We start from the raw sequence: 17,422 nt of genomic DNA on the forward strand, positions 1-17,422 counted from the left end.
GACAACTCACCACAGGATAACCGTGACAAATGCAGCCAGATAGTCATCTCCACCTTGTCTGCAGACACGAGATGACATTCCGTAATACACTCGTGTCAAAAGAAGGAAAATGCTGGATGGTCTTATTAATGGGTTTGTCTGTAGCAAAGGGACCCACCGGGGATCTAATTTACAGAGGGAAGACTTGACAGAATGAGCTTGCGAGGGAGCTGTGCGTGCGCCTGCATGTGTGCCTGCTGCGTGGGGAAGTTGCCTCAGGAAAGGGCATCCAATTCTGGTTTTTACAGGAAAAATCCCCATATTATTGCAAAATTAAACAAAGAATAGATTTAGGGTTTCTGTTATCATACAAACACAAAACTAAATCAGAAAAACAACAGCAGCCACAAAGCAAACCATAAAAGGCTCTCACAGAATTTTGCAAAGATAAAAGGAAAATGTGATTCCATGTCCAAATATGATGGGGTGAATGAGTGTTATTCTGGATGAAACTAGAGTTAATGTGGTGGGCAGAACCTAGGGCCACTCAGAAGACTGGGAGTGAAGGGTTTGCCTTCTCCTTACTTCTTTGTAAAGGAGTAAAATGAGGCCTCGGAAGCAGCACAAATCCCACAGAGCTCTGCACTAAACAGTACTAGAGCTGGGAACCCAAATGGCAACAAGCTTTCAGTGTCTGTCTTTTGGGGTGAATGAAAAAAACTCAAGGACAGAGTTTGGACAAAGCAGTAAGCTGCTGAGAGCACTTTTCTGGGGAAAGACTTGCTCTACTGAATCCCTCTCACGAGGTCAGTAATGTGAGAGACCGTCTCACTTCCAAAGGGTAAGACAGACTTGACCCTCAAGGGTTTGGATCTGCACTTCTCGATACTCTGTTTTCCAAGATTTCAGGGTGAGTGGTAGAAACTTTGATGGCACTTTGAAAAGTGATGGGTTCTTAAACCAGATCTGGCACACAAGACTACTTTGACTTGCCACATCAGGGATGACTCCGGAGCATTTTTAAGCCTCCTGCCTGGATCACTGCCACTGGCTGGTGATGGAAGCTCATCTCCTGTGACATTTTCCCCACTGTATTTGCACTTGCTATCAAGACCCTTTTAAGCCCATGACATTAGAAAAGGTAGGAGATACCAAGCTGGCCCTGAAGCATTCAAGCAAACATTTCAAACACATTTATTCCAACCACAGACACGTCACTGTTTTATACCAACAAGGAGAACATGCCCATTCTCCACCCCTTGAACTTCAGTATTTCTCAGCCTATTTCCCAAAGGGGCATTTAAAACAAACAGGAGTAGCAGGAAGGAGGAGGTGCTGGGACAACTACAGAAGAAGGTTCGTCAATAAATAAATCCCACTGGTATTCAACTGCTCAGAACCAGGGCTGCCAGTGGGCAACACCACCAAGGAGAATAATAATGAATAAATCAATAAGCCTTGCTAGAGCTAAAGTTTCCCACTTTTCATCACTCTTCAGACTGTCCCAAATCTTGTGTCATCCAGAGATTACATGAACCCCAAACATAAATCCAAGCAGCATTTCTTCTTTGAAAGCCCTCGGGATCCATTTGTTGACCCAGAGCTCAATTCTCTCTGTGGCAGACTCCTGCTCCTGACAGGTAATCTCCCAAAAGAACAACATACGGACCGAGCCACTGGATTACCTACACACAAGTGAAAACACATTTAACAACTGCAACCTGACACAGACTTGGTAAGCAAATTAAATCAAAAAACCCCAAACAGAACAGAAATCATTCACTACATTCATGGAAAGATTATTTCTCTACTCAAGCACGTGTGTTGTACCTCTTACGGGGGATGACAAATTTTGGAGGAGAGTGGGGGAAACATCAGAATATTTAAACACAGGCAACTTATCACAGTGCAAAAGTCTACAGCAGACTCACTCAGGATCTTCTCACTGCAGGATTGAAGGGCACAAGAAGAACAAACACTCGGCTAAAGGGATACGAATGACCAAGATGGAAGAACACAACTCATTTCAGATACAGAAATGTTTAATGGCGTTAAAGTGCTACTTTAATGGGGACCATATGCTAACATTTAAACACAATTCCACTGCACTGCTAAATATGGTTGTCTTTATTTTTTATTTTATTTTACTTCTTTTTGCCCAACCCTACCTAAAACAATAAAATAAAATCTAAAGGACTGAAATTAACAACCCATTCAAATCAGCAATAAGTTATGAATTTTATAAAGCATTTTTTCCTCTTTTTTTTTCTTAGTAATGAGGGGTAGTTAAATTACTTAAGGATATACAAAGTTTCAAACAATGCCATAGGTGAAGACTCTATTAAGGTTTTTAAAACTTGGAAAACAAAATAATCCTGGCCATTAAAAAGACAAAAAATAAAAAAGCAAAGCCCTCAAAGTGCAGGTTAGAATGCTTGTCTCGGAGAAAATTAGAAAACATTCGCTATAACAGCTCTTAACAGCACCTGCACAGATAGGATGGCAAGGCCCTTGGGAACAGGACGTGCAGTCAAAACGTTACATTAACATGAGAGACGTGCTGAGCTTAACTAGGTTAACTACTGGACTGGAACTTCAAAAGTCAGCAAAGGGAATGATTCTAAAAAGAAAACTGAAGAAACCCCCACCAAACCTGGCCTCTTCCAGCTAGCACAGCCTTCATCCATTGTGTGCATGGCAAAAAAAGCATCTTTGCATTTCATTGGGTCAAGTGCTTCATCAAAACAGAGATCTTTTCATGGCATAAATTCATATAAAAGACATCTAAGGTTTCATATGGACAAGCTCTAAAAAGACGCATCAGACTTGGGGTGTTTTCCCTCCCAACACATTTACAAATGTTTATCAAAAAATCGCTTCAAATAAAAAGGTCATAGTGGCTCAGTATCTGGGCATGACTTTCTGGTGTGTCACCTCTCGTGTGTGCTGGTTTCGCTCTGCCCTCAGCTGGCTGTGTATGAACACACATCTACCGGGAGACCTGCTGTCAGTGTCACAGCCCGAGGCACGACAGCCCACCATGTGCTGGTAGATTACAAGTGTGCACCTCCTGCTTTAGCCACGCATCAGAGGTACTCACTTTTTAAATGATGTCCAACAGAAAGCTGAGTTGAATGGTGTTCTCCCCTGAACATCTCTCTTTGCTGCCCCTCTCCCCCTGGGCACAGAATGAGACCTTAATCATCATCTTCACTGTTATTCCTAGGCTAAGCCTTCTTAGATTTCCTAGTACATTATGACAGCATTAGATTGTGATAAACTGTAGGATACAGTCCTTTTAGGACCACAAAAGCTCCTCAGAAGGGCCTAAATTAGGTTGTTCAACCTGAATGCAATGTAAGAAATTTTGACATTTCTCAGATCTCATGACAGAAAGAGAGGGATGAGTCTCTAGTATCCTCTTTCAAACAAATAAATTCAAAGCAAAGTGTTTCATCACTAAGGTCTAGATCCAGGTCCCACAGAAACAAATGGATTTCATTGACTTCAAAGGGACTAGTGTTTGGTCTAACTTTTTGCCAGCACAAATTGGGATTGGTAACATGACCAAATGAACAAATATGGGTTTCTGGGGAGGCTTCCTTTACCAAAAAAGCTTTATATACGGGTCTCTCCAGGACTAGCTGTCAATATGTCATTTCTGAAAGAGGATACTGGCATCTCGGACCCAGTTAGATCACCCCAGTGAAATCATTTGCCCTGCACTGTTGTCTCACTTGGTTCTAGGAAGCAAACGAGAGCTTGACACTGGCGCTGGAGTAACCCTCGTCACTCCCAATACTCTGCAAGCTGCTGTGATCATCAATGTCACTGATGCTGGTTGTGCTGATATTGTCCACTTCTCCATGGGAGAACTCTGTGCTTTCAACGTCCACTTCAATCTCTTCTGGAAAGGAAAATGAGAGAAATACACACAGGTGAGCACCACACACCCCACTGCTCCCTTCCAGCCAGAGAGCTGCTGGGACTCCCCCAGCACACGGAATGAAGCAGCCATCTGGCAAAAAGACTTTCAGTGTTCTTCCTGGAATGAAATAGGCTGTGGACGTGATTTATAAAAAGGCTTGATACCAAGATTGGAGTTTTCACAGGGATTTGGCAAAGGGGTTTGACTCCTCCACATGCAGGCCACACTATGGGCGTATGTGAGCCACTCCCCACACTGAACTTGTTCCACTACCTCTTTCTTTGTACCTCTATGACCCCAGTGTTGGAAACAAGAAGAAATAGATAAAATCTAAGGCAACAGAGAAAATGAAGCATGAAGTCACCCCCAAACATGCTACTTGCTTGACATTATATTGCCAAAGCCAGGACCACTCCTACAGGGTACTGCAATGCATTACCACGGGAATCTGGGTTACTCTCATAAATGCTGAGCGGACTTTGGAACAGACACCTTGTTTCTAATAAAGACTTGAAAAACAAAGATCTAGTTAACCAGGTATCTTGGTTCCCATATTGTTTTGGAATTTTCCAAAGCATTTTTTTTTAAACTACAGACTCACACCCAAACTATACAGCATCTTTGGGTCTGTCAGTAAATATCAAACCATCTACTGTCCCTAATGTTCTCTCCACAGAAGATATATTTTAAAAAAGACAGTTATCTCAATTCATTTAGCCATTCAGATCATCTCTAGCCAGTTTTATCTGAGGAGATGAACTCTATGAGAAGCTTGGGGGAAAAAAGGTAAGCGGGAAGGTGTGTAAAGCATCCAGTCCAGTGCCATTAATATCTTCTTACATTTTCCTCTTTGTGTTGCCAAGAGATTCAGTAGACCAAAAAGCACAATGGGTGTTTCAACTTAACCATCATTTTCAATGCCACAGAAATCAGCTCAAGTTGACAGCAACAATTCCTCCAGACTTAGAACTCATGCAAAAATACTAAACTCTCCATATACGTGTGTGTGTGTACGTGTGCATGTGTGTGAGCAACCTAAATATCAAACACCATAAGAAGGGGGTAGCTGAGAGACCAGAAATGGATGAATCTCATGCTCTCACTCCATAGAGTCCTGGGGATTCCATGGCAGTTCAGCCAACACCCACCTCGCTCCGAGTCCGAGTGATCCGAGGAAATGGTAGATCCAATGCTGTCCATTCGTATTCGCTCTATCTCCTGAGGACCCTGTAGTTGTTCCAGTCTTCTCTTTAGGAATCTTTGTTCTCGTTCCAGGTTCTCAAGCTGGTGTTGGCTTCTCCTCTCAGCCTCTTCAAGTTTCTGACATGATCAAATATGACTGAATAAATAGTTTCATCCTCTTCCCCCTCCCTCTCACCACCACTGCCCTCCCACCTGCCTTGCTTAGACCTTCCCAGGTCCCAGAAGGATTTAAGCTGCAAGACCCTTGAACCAAACTGCCTCGCAGTCTCCAAGCACAATGCCATCTCCCCACATCTTCCCACCTCTCAAGTCCTGATAAATCATAGCCATTAGTACAAAGAGACTCTGAGGACTGAGCCTCTCCAGGGGAAACGATGTGAATTGCAGCAGTTAGTGGGTCATTCTACACGAGATCAGACACCTGCATTACCGCATCTGCCCACAAAGGGGCCTCAACTCCCTGAACCAAAGGACTCCAGGGTTTGTTATGATCTGCTTCAACATAAAAACGTGCCCTGGGAGCTCTGTGTTCCTTACTGCATGGTTTAGTAGGATTTCTCAGAGACAGTTTTCTATTCAGTAAGTGATTTACATAACCTACTACAGATTTCTTTGATCACAGCTGGGAAATCTACCAGGGCACTGTTCTTTGTTTCCTACGACAAGCACATTGCATAAGGAGTCATTTCAGGCTAACTCTGTCCCTTTGGCAGAGCTTTTTCTCCTTCATCACCCATCTTCCCTCCCAGTATCCTGACCTGCAACCAAGTATTTCAGCCTCTCCCAGATACTGACAATGCTGCATTTTATTTTCACGTTTCACTTTGCCAAAAGTGAAGCCAGAAGAGCACTGGGCTGGCTGTCAGGTTCACACAAGAAGCTCCAGCAAGCCAACCCTGTCTCACACTCTTGTGGTTTGTGCTAATGCTTTGGCAGTGGAAACTCAGTAGCACACCAGGAAAAAAGCTCCATTTCCCATTAAACATGCAGTCATTTAACAGTAGGTATCTTTTTCTTTAAAGAGATGAAGCTGTCAACAAATGATTACAATACAGAACAACACTCCTGCTCTTCAAATCCATAATTTCCGTAGTTAACGGACTCTTTAACTCCATAACGTAGTTATGGACTCTTTCAACAATGTGGAATTGTAGCTATGATAAGCAATTAACCAAGAGGGTAAGGCTTGTTTGCTCTTTTTTTTTTAATTTATTTTTAAAAGGTGTTAGTCTCCTTCAACAGAGGCAGCAAGGGTGAGCGATTGAATTGCACTTCCCAAGAGCCCACGCTGAAAGCAGTTGGGAAAAGCAGCTCTTACCTTGATATGTGCTTTGGCTTTGTTGAGCAGCCCAAGCGTGGTGTGCCTGGTGCAGTCTGGTCCGAGCGGTATCAGAACTTTCAAGCGTTCTAGACACAGGCGGAGGTGAGCTCGGCTGCAAGGGGACAAGAGCAGGGTCAGAGCCATGCTTCCAGCAAGGGAATGCCATCTCCTTCTCTACTGCCCCACTGCAAGACAGTTTTCATGTTTTCCGCTTTCCACACATCACAAGATTCCCCACCCCACAGCCACCAGGACAGACTGCCACTAAACTATTTACACTTCAAACACCAGCTGCTCATCATTACTTGCATTATTGCTCACCTCTGACAGACACTGTTTATTTTCTTGCTGTCTGGACTGATAATCTGACTCATCTGGATGAACTTTGTGCAGGGGCAAAGGCACACAGGCAACCAGTGCAAGTACCTCATGGGTTTCCTCTCTCTGAGCAATCTGCTGTCAGTTTTGCTGAGAAGGACTTTTGCGAAAGTGGTTTTGAATGACTGCTACCCCCTGCACACTTGTTCATTGCTGGCTTGGGGACATATGCTAATCTCAACACTGATCCAAACTCATCTAAACACTGTTTTTTTGCATAAAATTAAGATCATCAGTGAGAAAAATGGTCAGTTCAAAACACTGAAACAATCCCTGCTGGCATTTAAAGGACCTAGAGAGATGGTACTTCCCAAGAACTGCACTCTTACTCCTTCCTGGCCCAGAACTGAAATGCTGCTAGGGGTGCAATGCTGGTGGGAATGAGAGAACCCAAGACCTTGCCCTGGGCAGTCTTCTGACCTTGACTCACATCTACAAAGACAGGTTCCAGCATGACAGTGTCACTGGTGATATGAGCCATTTCCTGAAGAATACGGCAACACGTTCTAGGGAAAACGGTTCAGGAAGCAGTGGCAAAGCACATCATCCATGGGCTGCACAGGAAAACTCTTCCTGCTGTCTCCTCTTCTGTATAACGTATGCAGGAATGAACAGCAGATTTATGGAAAACTATCGAGTGTGTGTTGCCTTTTTCCCCTCTCTCTCTCTTTCCCAGACGTTAATGATTTATGTCCAAAGTTGTCATCCCAATCAATAACACAATGACATCAGCTTTACCATTTACATGCAAGAAACACCAGTGCAAAAGAGTCCTGAAAGCCTATCCCAGGGCCTGCTCATGCACAAAGAAACCAAATCTTAGCCTGATCCATCTCAATGCAGGGGAAGGGAAAAAAAAAAGAAAGAAGAAAAAGAGCATGGACAGTTCATTTCCATTTGTTTTTCAAATGCACGATTGCGCCCAGTTTGAAAGGGGTGGGGGAGAGGAGTCCGTAATCAGGCAATTATGTCAGTGACAAGCAAGGATGATTAAGGGTGGAAGGGTCAGAGGTTTTACTGATGAACTGTCAGTGCAGGGGAGTGTTCACTGGCCGTGCTGTAGCTGTGAGTTCCTCACGGTTTCTACTATAAATCTCTTTAGGAAGGGTCCATCATTCTGTCTCAATAACAGTCACAGGACTGCATATGACCAGCAAGGGCCTTGAAGAACACGTGTTTTCCATTAAACATTAACAAATGGAGGGGTGGGGAAAGGGAAATCATAATCCAAAAAATCAAACTGAAAAACCAGTAATCACATCAATCTCATCTTTTACTTCTCAGCTTGCTCTAGGGCAAACCCCACTGTCATTAAACCCATATGACTGACATGGGGGGATTTTTTCTACCTGGAAGATGATTTTCAAGGTAGAGCTTGATAAGGAGTTGTGTGCACCCACTACAGGTGTTTGCCCTGTGTCCCATGATGACCAATGAAAAAGCATTGCTGGTTCACACTGGCACTATAGTTCATGTCACCCCTGGACACTGACTTCTTGCAACTAGAGAAAGGAAGAGGAGCAGGATCTTGTGGTCAAAGACATTCCGGGTTTTGAACCCATTTTTGGATATGACACAGACTTCCTGAATGTCCACAGAGGCCAGTCACGGAGTCAGAGCTGTCAGACCACAGCCACCAAGCTTGAGCACAGAGCAGCACATGTCTCTTCACTGCACAAGTATGAGCTCCAGCCACGCACTCCACCTCTGGATCAGCCCAAGTCAAAACCACAGCTCAAATAGAACTCAAAATGTGTGCACAGATTTGGGGGCTCCACCTAAGAAGGGACTGCTACACAGCGCTTGCTACAGGTAGGGACCACAGACATCTCCTGCCCTACTGGGCAAGGGCAGCTCCCAGCCCATGGTGAAAAGCGAATTATTTGTGTAACAGAAAACTAACAGCTTGGGGAATCAAAATCTAACCAGTGGCAAAGGTATCACAGTCCACTCCTGAATTCAGAGAGAAATGGACAACACATCCATAGCATGAGCTTTGGGCAGAGTCTCAGCATTGGAGGTTTTACCAGGAATGAGGAAGGTGCTGCACCAGGAACTGCAATTCCTGGAACTAGTGATCAGCTTTGGGCAGGAGCAAGCACTGGCTGGATTGCTGAGAGAGCGATTAAAAGTATGGCACTGATCTGCCACGTCAAAGCTGGGTTACGTGCAGACTCAACGAGATCAACCATGTTAAGCACATGAAAGTTATATGCAAAGGTCCAGCCACGTAATAAAACCCTGGACACTTGAAACATTTCCCATTGTGCCCCAGGACCATGGTGGATTGAAGACAGTTACTGCTCTCTGACAAGGCCCTGATAAGGGCAGAGAGAAGGCAAAGCAGTAAGAGGGTCTTTCTCACGAGGACACTGGAAAAGCTGGCAGGGTTACTTCCCCAGCACTTGTGGCCCCAAAGGGGACATTCCTCAAGTCCTGGACCCTTCTGCGGCGCCCAGAAGATTGGCCCAGGCTCACATAGATGGTTTTCAGAGAAGCCATCCTGACAGTGGCTCTGCTGGCCAGTTGTCAAAGGCTGTGTGGCCTGCAGCAGTGGTGATGGCCTCTGCCGGCACACCAGGCATCGGGAGGGGACACCTGCCTGCAACACTGGGAGTGGTGTGAGCTGATAAGCTCACGATGGCACACAGCACGGCTTGGGCTGCAAGCACACTGCAGGGGCAGGTGGTGCTGGCTGAGTTGAGGAAGTTTTGTAAGAGGTTTGACCAAAGCAATTACTTCTGTGCTGGATTTTCCCCGTTGTGCACTCAGAGCTGAGCCACACTGAGTTGTGACACCACTGCAAATGTGAGTGCATTCATGTCTCTAACCCCAGCCTAACAGAGGGCAATGTGCAGGCCTTTCTACTGCCAGAGAGCAGCAGGCCAGGCAGGGACTGCCAGGCCCTGCAGCCCCAACAGCCATCTCTCACTGCTGGGAATGACACTGGCAGAGCTACTCAGGAGCTGCCTGGCCTGGTGTAGCTGGGATAGGGAAGAGCAACCAAGCCTGCAAACTGTCCTGGCACATGAGCGTGTTGCTTTCCTTTAGAGACCAAACTGAACAGCTTCCCCAGCTCTCTCCCCTCCCAAACTGTTCAATACCTTCCTTACCCTTTTATTTTTAAAATCTAACCTCATCACAGTCCCTGGCCTCTCTCAACTTCCAAAAGCCCCAGTGGACCAGGATGGGTTCTTAAACCACAGAGCACACACTGGCAGGCCTGATGCACTGATGGGTGCATCAGAAATAAAACTCCAGAGCCCAGGGAGGTGATGGAGTCACTGTCCCTGCAGGTATTCAAGAAACAACTGGACATGGCACTGAGGGATATGGTCTGGTTGACAAGGTGCTGATTGGTCAAAGGCTGAACTCAATGATCTTGAAGGTCTTTTCCAACCTAAATGACTTTGTGATTCTGTGAAAACCATCACAGAAGACTTAGCTACAAGACCATTTCAGAGAGAAAGCAACCGCAAATCCATCAGCTTTCTTATCAAGTCCTGGAGTTGTACCTGGGCAGTTACAATTCTACTGGTCAGGCCACGATACGAGGGTCTTTTCCCCTTGTTTACCTGGACTCTGTTGCAACATTGCTTTGACAACGCTGCAGACTCTTGTATTCAAAGAAAATACCAGCATTGTGCAGGCTCCAGACAGAGCCAGACGGCCTTCCATGTAAACCACTGGATTATGCCAATATTTGACGCATCTGCCAATATCTGGAAAAACAAGTCTAAATGCCCATATTGTTATATAACAGAGAAACAACGTGGGTTTGGTGCAAAGGGCTGCTGCCTCTTGCTGCCTTGATCCTGAGGAAGACAGAGGATGACAGAAGGAGAATTCCAGTTTCAGTGGAGGCTGAAGCCCTTGCATGGTAGCTGCAGGGAGATAGGAGAAGCTGGAGCCCTTTCTGCTGCCTAAGTGGCCTTGGAAAAAAATAGGCTCTCAGAGCAGCATCCTAAGCACATTGCAGGTGCTGGATGTGCTTAAGAAGAAATCCATGAAGGATTTGAAAGGAGGGGGCCCTCCATTTTCCCAAGGGATCAGCTTAGTGCCCCCTTTCTGCTCATCTTGATGAGGGGGAAGATTCCCATTATAGATTCCCATGTGGGGAATCAGGATGGCCAGAAAAGGAGCAAAGCACCTGAGAGGCTTCAGAATAACCAGAGCCTAACACAAGCCCTGTCCCAAAGAATTGAGGATCAACTTTTATCCTATTCCACCTGGCCACTCTGGCTGGGACAGAGTCCCGTCTGCTGCTTCTGCTTCCTCCCCTGTGCAGGGCTAGGAGGAGCCTAGAAGCAAGTTCCTCTGGGATGTGGAGGGCAAACAGAGTGAGGATGCCTTCTCTTCTCTGCCAGGAGCTGCAAGGGGCCAGGAGACTGAAGCAGAAGAGGGATGAGCAAGCTCAGCAGCCCCACAACCCTGTCAGTGGATCCACAAGCTATAGATGGCTGCATGTCAAGGAAGGGGGTTCTGGACCCTGAAATAGCAGCCCCACTGCTGCCCACTGGGCACCTGCTGTTCTCCCCACTTTTCCTTTGTGCCTGTTCAACAGCTTTTGACTGTATTTGGATTATCTACTTCTACCCCCCAGATGCCCTCCAAGCCTGAGCACCCAGGCCCTCCATCCTGAGCCTCCATCAGAGAGGAGCCTGGCTCCTGCTCTGTGCAGCCCTCCCTTGCACTTGGCTCTGCCTGGCTGCAGAGGGCTGTAATTTCACAGCCTGCTCTCCTCTCCAGCTCCCAATGACATCACCCACTCTGATTATATAAAGCACAGGGAGGAAGCCTTTATTTATGCGTGCTTTTTGCTCATAGCTTCAGCTGTCTCACTGTACAACACACACGCAAATCCCACTGCAGGAACTGGGCTCTCTCTTGCCTGAATCAAAACTGCAGTGCAGAAAAAGATGTGGGTGCAAAAAAAATTTCCCCATTTCCTTCCCCCACACCTCTGAGTACATTTTTGAGGAGTTTGGGCAAGAATCGACCTATCCCAGCACTCTGCACCACAGCAAGCTGGGCACAAAGCCACCAGTTTCTTCCCTGCTGGTAAGTCCCCAGAGAGCCGAGGAGCCTGTGGTGGCAGCTACAAGCCTTGTGTCTGCTGGTCACAGAGTGGCTACACAGGGGCTAGAAACCTACCCACTTTCAATGCCCAAGGGGCTCCCTGCAAGGGCTAGCCCAGGGCTGTAAGGTCACTGGCAGTTTCCCTCCCTGGGCCCTGGTGGGCTCAGCCAAACCTCTGTGCACCCCCTGACAAGTAGGTGACCTCTCACCACCCTGTCCATCCTCCGCTGGGGAATGTTGCAGAAATGGCTGCAGGCATGGCCATCAGAGAGTCATCCCTGAATGCTGACATCCCTGGAAGGACAGCAGCTTCTTTGCTAGAACAGGTTCGGGATTTGTGCAGGTTTTTTTTCCAGGTTCCAACATGGGCAGAAGCGATGGAAACTGAGAAAAGAAACTTTCTGTGCTGAGGAGTCAGTGAAACACACGCACACACTCAGCTCCGAAGCAGCAGGTTTACCAGACTCAGCACTATCCCCCAGTCAGACACTGCTGAGAGACTTTGCTGAATCAAGGCCTGAACATCTGCAAAACACACACACGCACAGACAGACACCACACTCTCTTCCCATCTTTAAAAGATCAAGCCTCCCTCCCAGCAGGAAATGACCAACTCGCCTCCAGCGGCCGTTCAAAATCCTGAATTCCTAATTTTGTATGTTGAAAGAAGGGAGCATTTGAGGGAAAAGAAAAACATTTCCCAGATATTTTTGTACTATGCCTGCAGGTCTATAGGGCTTGAATTCAACAGTGGATTTAAACATGTGCTCAACATTAGGAATATGCTCTAGTTCCACTGAGGCTAAATCAGACACTTGATCTCTGAGAGATGTTAAAAAACCAGAATCAAACCAAAAAGAAGCATCAAAAGAACGAGTAGAAGGAAGATCCTAACATGGAAAGGACACTATCATCCTTTTCCTCTTCCCTCTATGCCTTTTAAAAGTTGAATCTAATTTAACCCTGAAATCAGAAACCACCAACTTTATTTGGATTTCAGAGCTAACAGATTGCCTAGAAAATTCAGGAGGGATCACTGGTTAAAGAAAGCAATTCCTGGAGAAACACATGTGACCCCACATCAATAATTCACTAGACGAGAATGATTTTGAGATAAAAGTAATGAGAAACACATGCAAAAACCACAGGGCAGGGAAAACGGGGAAAATATGGTTTCCTTCTAAAAGCAATTCACAGGTCAGAGGCTGCTTATCTCCAACAGCCTTGATGCTTTTTCCTTACTCTTGTCTGACCCCCAGCCCAGCCCTCTCTTCGAGGTATGTGATCCCTGCTTTACTAAATGCTTGTCTTCAGCGAAGGAAGAGGTTTTGCCAAGCACCTGGATGAGGACTGGAGGCAGCCGGGCACAGGGGCAGAGCCCACGCTGCCTCTGCTGCAGCTCCTTACGCAACTGCTGAGCCCTGGAGCCACGCGCAGCCAGGCTGCAATAAACACACTCACACCCGCTCACCCCAGTTCCACAGCACACCAGAGACCAGACACGTGCCAGAAGGAAATCTAGCTCAGAAATGCACAGGTAAAAGTTAATATTCTCCACCTGAGCTGTGAAATCATTCAGAACGAGCCTTGCTTTCTGATTTTAAATCAGGTCTCCTCTCACGATTGTTTTCCTGCGTTTGCTCCCAGGTGAAGAAGGTACTTGTTCAGCTGACTCTTTGTTTCCAGTCAATTTCTACCAATGGGTCCCTGGCATATAGGAGTATTTGTATTCCAAATGCTAATAAAATCTACCATGAAAAAGTACATGAAAAAAACACTTTAGATGTTTTACATTTTTAAATGTAAAGATCTAGCATTTAAAATAAACAAATAAATGAAAATTTAGGACCAAAAATAAAAAGACAATGTTTTATGGAATTTAAAGGAACAAAAAAGTTCTGTGGGCAACATTTTCAGCCTGATCTTAACCATACTAGATGTGTTTGCAAAAGTTAGAGATGAACAGGCACTCAACTGTATTCTCAAATCAAGGGCAAGTGAAAACTAAACCACAAATGAAGAGATCTATGATTAAACAACTGTAATAACAATAATAGTAATAAAAAAAACCCAACTCCAAGGCAATGCAGTTTTTCGAAGTCACACCAATCAACACACCCTTGCCTGGTGACAAGCTATGTACTAAGATAAGGGGTGGCACAGTGCATAAGAAATCAGCATCATGATTCAAGCCGGTTTTGCAGTACACAAACACTTCTCCACATCTGCAAGAGATGCTGCAAAACCTTGAGGTGAGCATAAAGCAAGGGTTTTACCTTACAATACACTGCCCACACTCTCCATTGTACACTGTGAAAGGGGCCATCCTACAAACCCTGCCCTGACTGTCCCCCAGCCCTGCATGGCCTTCCACTGCAGCGTGAGCACATGGCCAAGTGCACCCCACGGACATGCAGAAATTACTTCTACCCCCAACTCCTCTAGATGGGAACACTCATCACTAATGTCAACTTTGGAAGAGCTTCAGGCACTTGGCAAAGGGAAGCTGCAAGACCAACAAACCTTGTGCCAAGTGGTGTGTTGCCACCACTGATTTGTTTCAGTGTGGGTCTTTCTAGCCTACTGCTGCAGTCCAGAGGGAGATGTGCTCTCTCCTTCTCTCCCTGTATCACACAACTATCAAAATCTCTCCCTTTCCTGAGATATTTCTAGGTATAAAGCTGAGTATTATTGAGAGGGTTCTCCTAATTCTGTTACAATTCTGAAGGCAAATGAATTACTTCAAGGTTTTCCAAAATCAAAGAAGCAAAAGAGAGGGACAGAGGGAGGGGAAATCAGACAGCCCCCAGTCCTTTGGTAAAATGTGGGGGATCTGTCTGCAAGATTTGGATTTCCTGCAGGACAGGTGTCTCCTGCAATATAGAGGGGCAACAGACAATTTTATTATATCTCCCAGTGGCTGATAAGTCTGTCCACACTGTGCAGACATTAAGTGTAAATCATGTTGTTTAATGAGTGCAGGGGTTGGCCTATAAACACCTTGAGTTATGCGGACACATGAGAGAGCTTCCACTTCCAGGATTCAAGGCCACAGCACTGTAGACATGGCTGTGAACAGAACACTTCTGAAAACTCAGGAATCCCCCTCTCATCTCAGAGTCCACTTCAGGGAGTAGGATTGCTCTCATCTCACACTGAGTTTCTATTACCTTTCCTTTCACTCTCTTCTCTGACCAGCACTGTTTGCTCTGCTAACACCAGCTGTCATCCTTCAGCCTGTCCACATTTTTGTTTCTGTCCTCTCCTCTGACAGTCTCCTGGATTGGAAACTCATTGGAACAAGAATACAGTTGCCAATGCACAGAAATTGAAACGGGATCTTGTAACTGCATTAAATCAAGCAGATCCCAAACATTTACACTAAAGCAATACTGTGATTCTGAAGTGATATATCTGGGGCTAATTTTATTCACATAATAAGTTCTGGGCCTTTGGGTCCTATTTGTTGCACATCTTGATGTTTTCCTCTTTGAACTAGAGAGCTAGAAGATGGAAGCTTCATTTAAATGAATAATAAAAAAAAAAAAAAAAGAAAAAGAAGAGACAACTGTAATCCCATGACTTCCAAAACTAGGATGCTTAAAGGAATGGCAAATAATTTTGAATACTGATGCTCACAGTAATAAAAATTATACCATTTTGGAAGGTGCCTCCTGCAGAATGAACTCACAGCTGTTCAATAATATGACTGTTCATCCTTTTGTAACCCCTTTGATCTTCAGAGGCACCAATGAGACAGGCTGCTTCTACTCGGCAGAAAAAGATCAAAACCAGCCTGGGCTTCACAATGAAAAGGTGATGAGAGCACCATAGGTGGCCATCTGCCCAGCAGAGGAATGGAGTCAATCAATGCCTGGCATTTTCTCTCACCCCTTCATTTTCATACAGATCTAGCACCGACCTCTGGGCCTGTTCATCAGTTTCTCCTCTCTCCTCCCAGCTCCTCTATGCTGTTCTTTGAAAGCAATTTGGGCAGTTGTTAAGAGATGTCAAATAACAACAGATGCTCTGGAGCAGATTCCCCCCTAAATTTATATATTGAGGATCTACTATTATTGATCTTGGCCACTAGTAACAAAGTATTTCAATCCCTGGTGAATATAATGAACTGTACTTTACTGTAGCACAAAACGCGATGTTACCACCTAGACCCCTTTTAGGCTGAGCTGGGCTTACAACAACACGCTAAAACTTACAGGCATCACAGGCCACAAATGCTCTACATCACATTCTCCTTCTGAGTTAAAAACACAGCCCAGCTGCTGCCGGTCTGGTTACATCCAGGCAACTCTTGCACAAGATCATTTGCCACCAACTTTTCAATTGCAGTCACTGCTGACCACAGAGGTATTGCAGTTTCCTGCCCTTGGCAGTAAGATACGGTTACAATCCTGCATTTGACTATCAGGGAGCATGCAAAGTAAGATGTAAACATCAACATGCAACCCAGGCTGGTTAATTATAAAGCCCTATCTAATAAAAACTCCATCTTTGTTAAAAGGTGATTAAAAATAGACCTGCTCTTTAAATAGCCAACAGTGTCCTGTGCCCTTGTTCTCACTAATACCATTGTAATTATCCTTCTAGGGATACACAATGTGCTCGCAGCCTCCAAGTCAGTGCAGCGTTCTCCTCCATGCTGCCAACATGCCTGCAAAGCAGCTGTGCCATTCATCAGAAACCTGCCTGGTTGCAGAGGAGGCAGTAACCTGTTTTGCTGCGACCCATGGATTTTCAGCTTTACTGCTAGAATTAGGTCACCGGCAAAGATAGCCAAGATTTTCCAAACTCGCCAGCTACTTTTGATTATTCTGTTCAGAGGTTTCCTGGCTAAGCACCATGTCTTTGAAATGAGGAGGTATTTCGGGCTCCTGCAAGGCTTCTGCAGTCAGACACTGAGAAGCAGGGATGCTCTCACTCGATAATCCATAATGGCCTCTAAAACTGCCAGGCAATGGGAAGAGCTCTCCAGATCTACTACCATCAAGTCTTTCCAGCCTCTCCAGAAGAAATCAAAGATGGTGCACACCATGAAATAGAAATTAGCATGGATCTGCAGAGACCCTTGAAGGCCACAGGCCTGCACTGAGACTGGCAGAACCTAAGGCAGCACACAGCTTCCCAACAGGCAGCTGGAGAGTACCCATGGACTGGTCTCCTGCCTACAGCAGAAAAGCTACCCATGGCCCACAGGGTGTCACAGTGACAAAAGCACTGACAGTACCTCAAAGCCTCTTCAAAATACTGCTGAAAGAGACCTTGGACTTTGGTGCCTGCTGAATATAGTCAGGTTTTCAATTGGTTCCTCCATTAACCAGCTGAAAGAAGCAAGCATTTGCTTTATATGGTAGACATTTGTACATCAGTGAAAGACTAAAGGATGCTACTAACTTGTTGTTATTTGTGAAAACATATTTCCTGTTTTCAAAATAATGAGTGGGAAATTTGCCAATATTAAGAACAGATTCTGACCTGGTACTAAAAGTTATTTTTGTCATTAACTTTGTCATTAA

At 45.3% G+C, this 17,422-nt stretch overlaps 1 protein-coding gene across 2 annotated transcripts in view; it reads right to left on the minus strand.

The window, feature by feature from the left end:
* Positions 1–2,003: 2,003 nt before the first annotated feature.
* The window catches only part of MXI1 (MAX interactor 1, dimerization protein), a 57,083-nt gene continuing 41,664 nt past the window's right edge, over positions 2,004–17,422 (minus strand). For both annotated transcript variants that reach the window (XM_017803966.1, XM_017803967.1), the window contains exons 4-6: positions 6,429–6,543; positions 5,056–5,227; positions 2,004–3,886 (exon numbers count right to left, since the gene is read on the minus strand). In XM_017803966.1, coding sequence (XP_017659455.1) covers positions 3,723–3,886; positions 5,056–5,227; positions 6,429–6,543 — 451 coding nt within the window. In that variant the 3' untranslated portion in view covers positions 2,004–3,722. The remainder of the gene's footprint in view (positions 3,887–5,055; positions 5,228–6,428; positions 6,544–17,422) is intronic.

This window comes from Lepidothrix coronata, unplaced genomic scaffold (genome assembly GCF_001604755.1).
Source record: "Lepidothrix coronata isolate B3197 unplaced genomic scaffold, Lepidothrix_coronata-1.0 Scaffold8, whole genome shotgun sequence".
Taxonomy (NCBI): domain Eukaryota; kingdom Metazoa; phylum Chordata; class Aves; order Passeriformes; family Pipridae; genus Lepidothrix; species Lepidothrix coronata.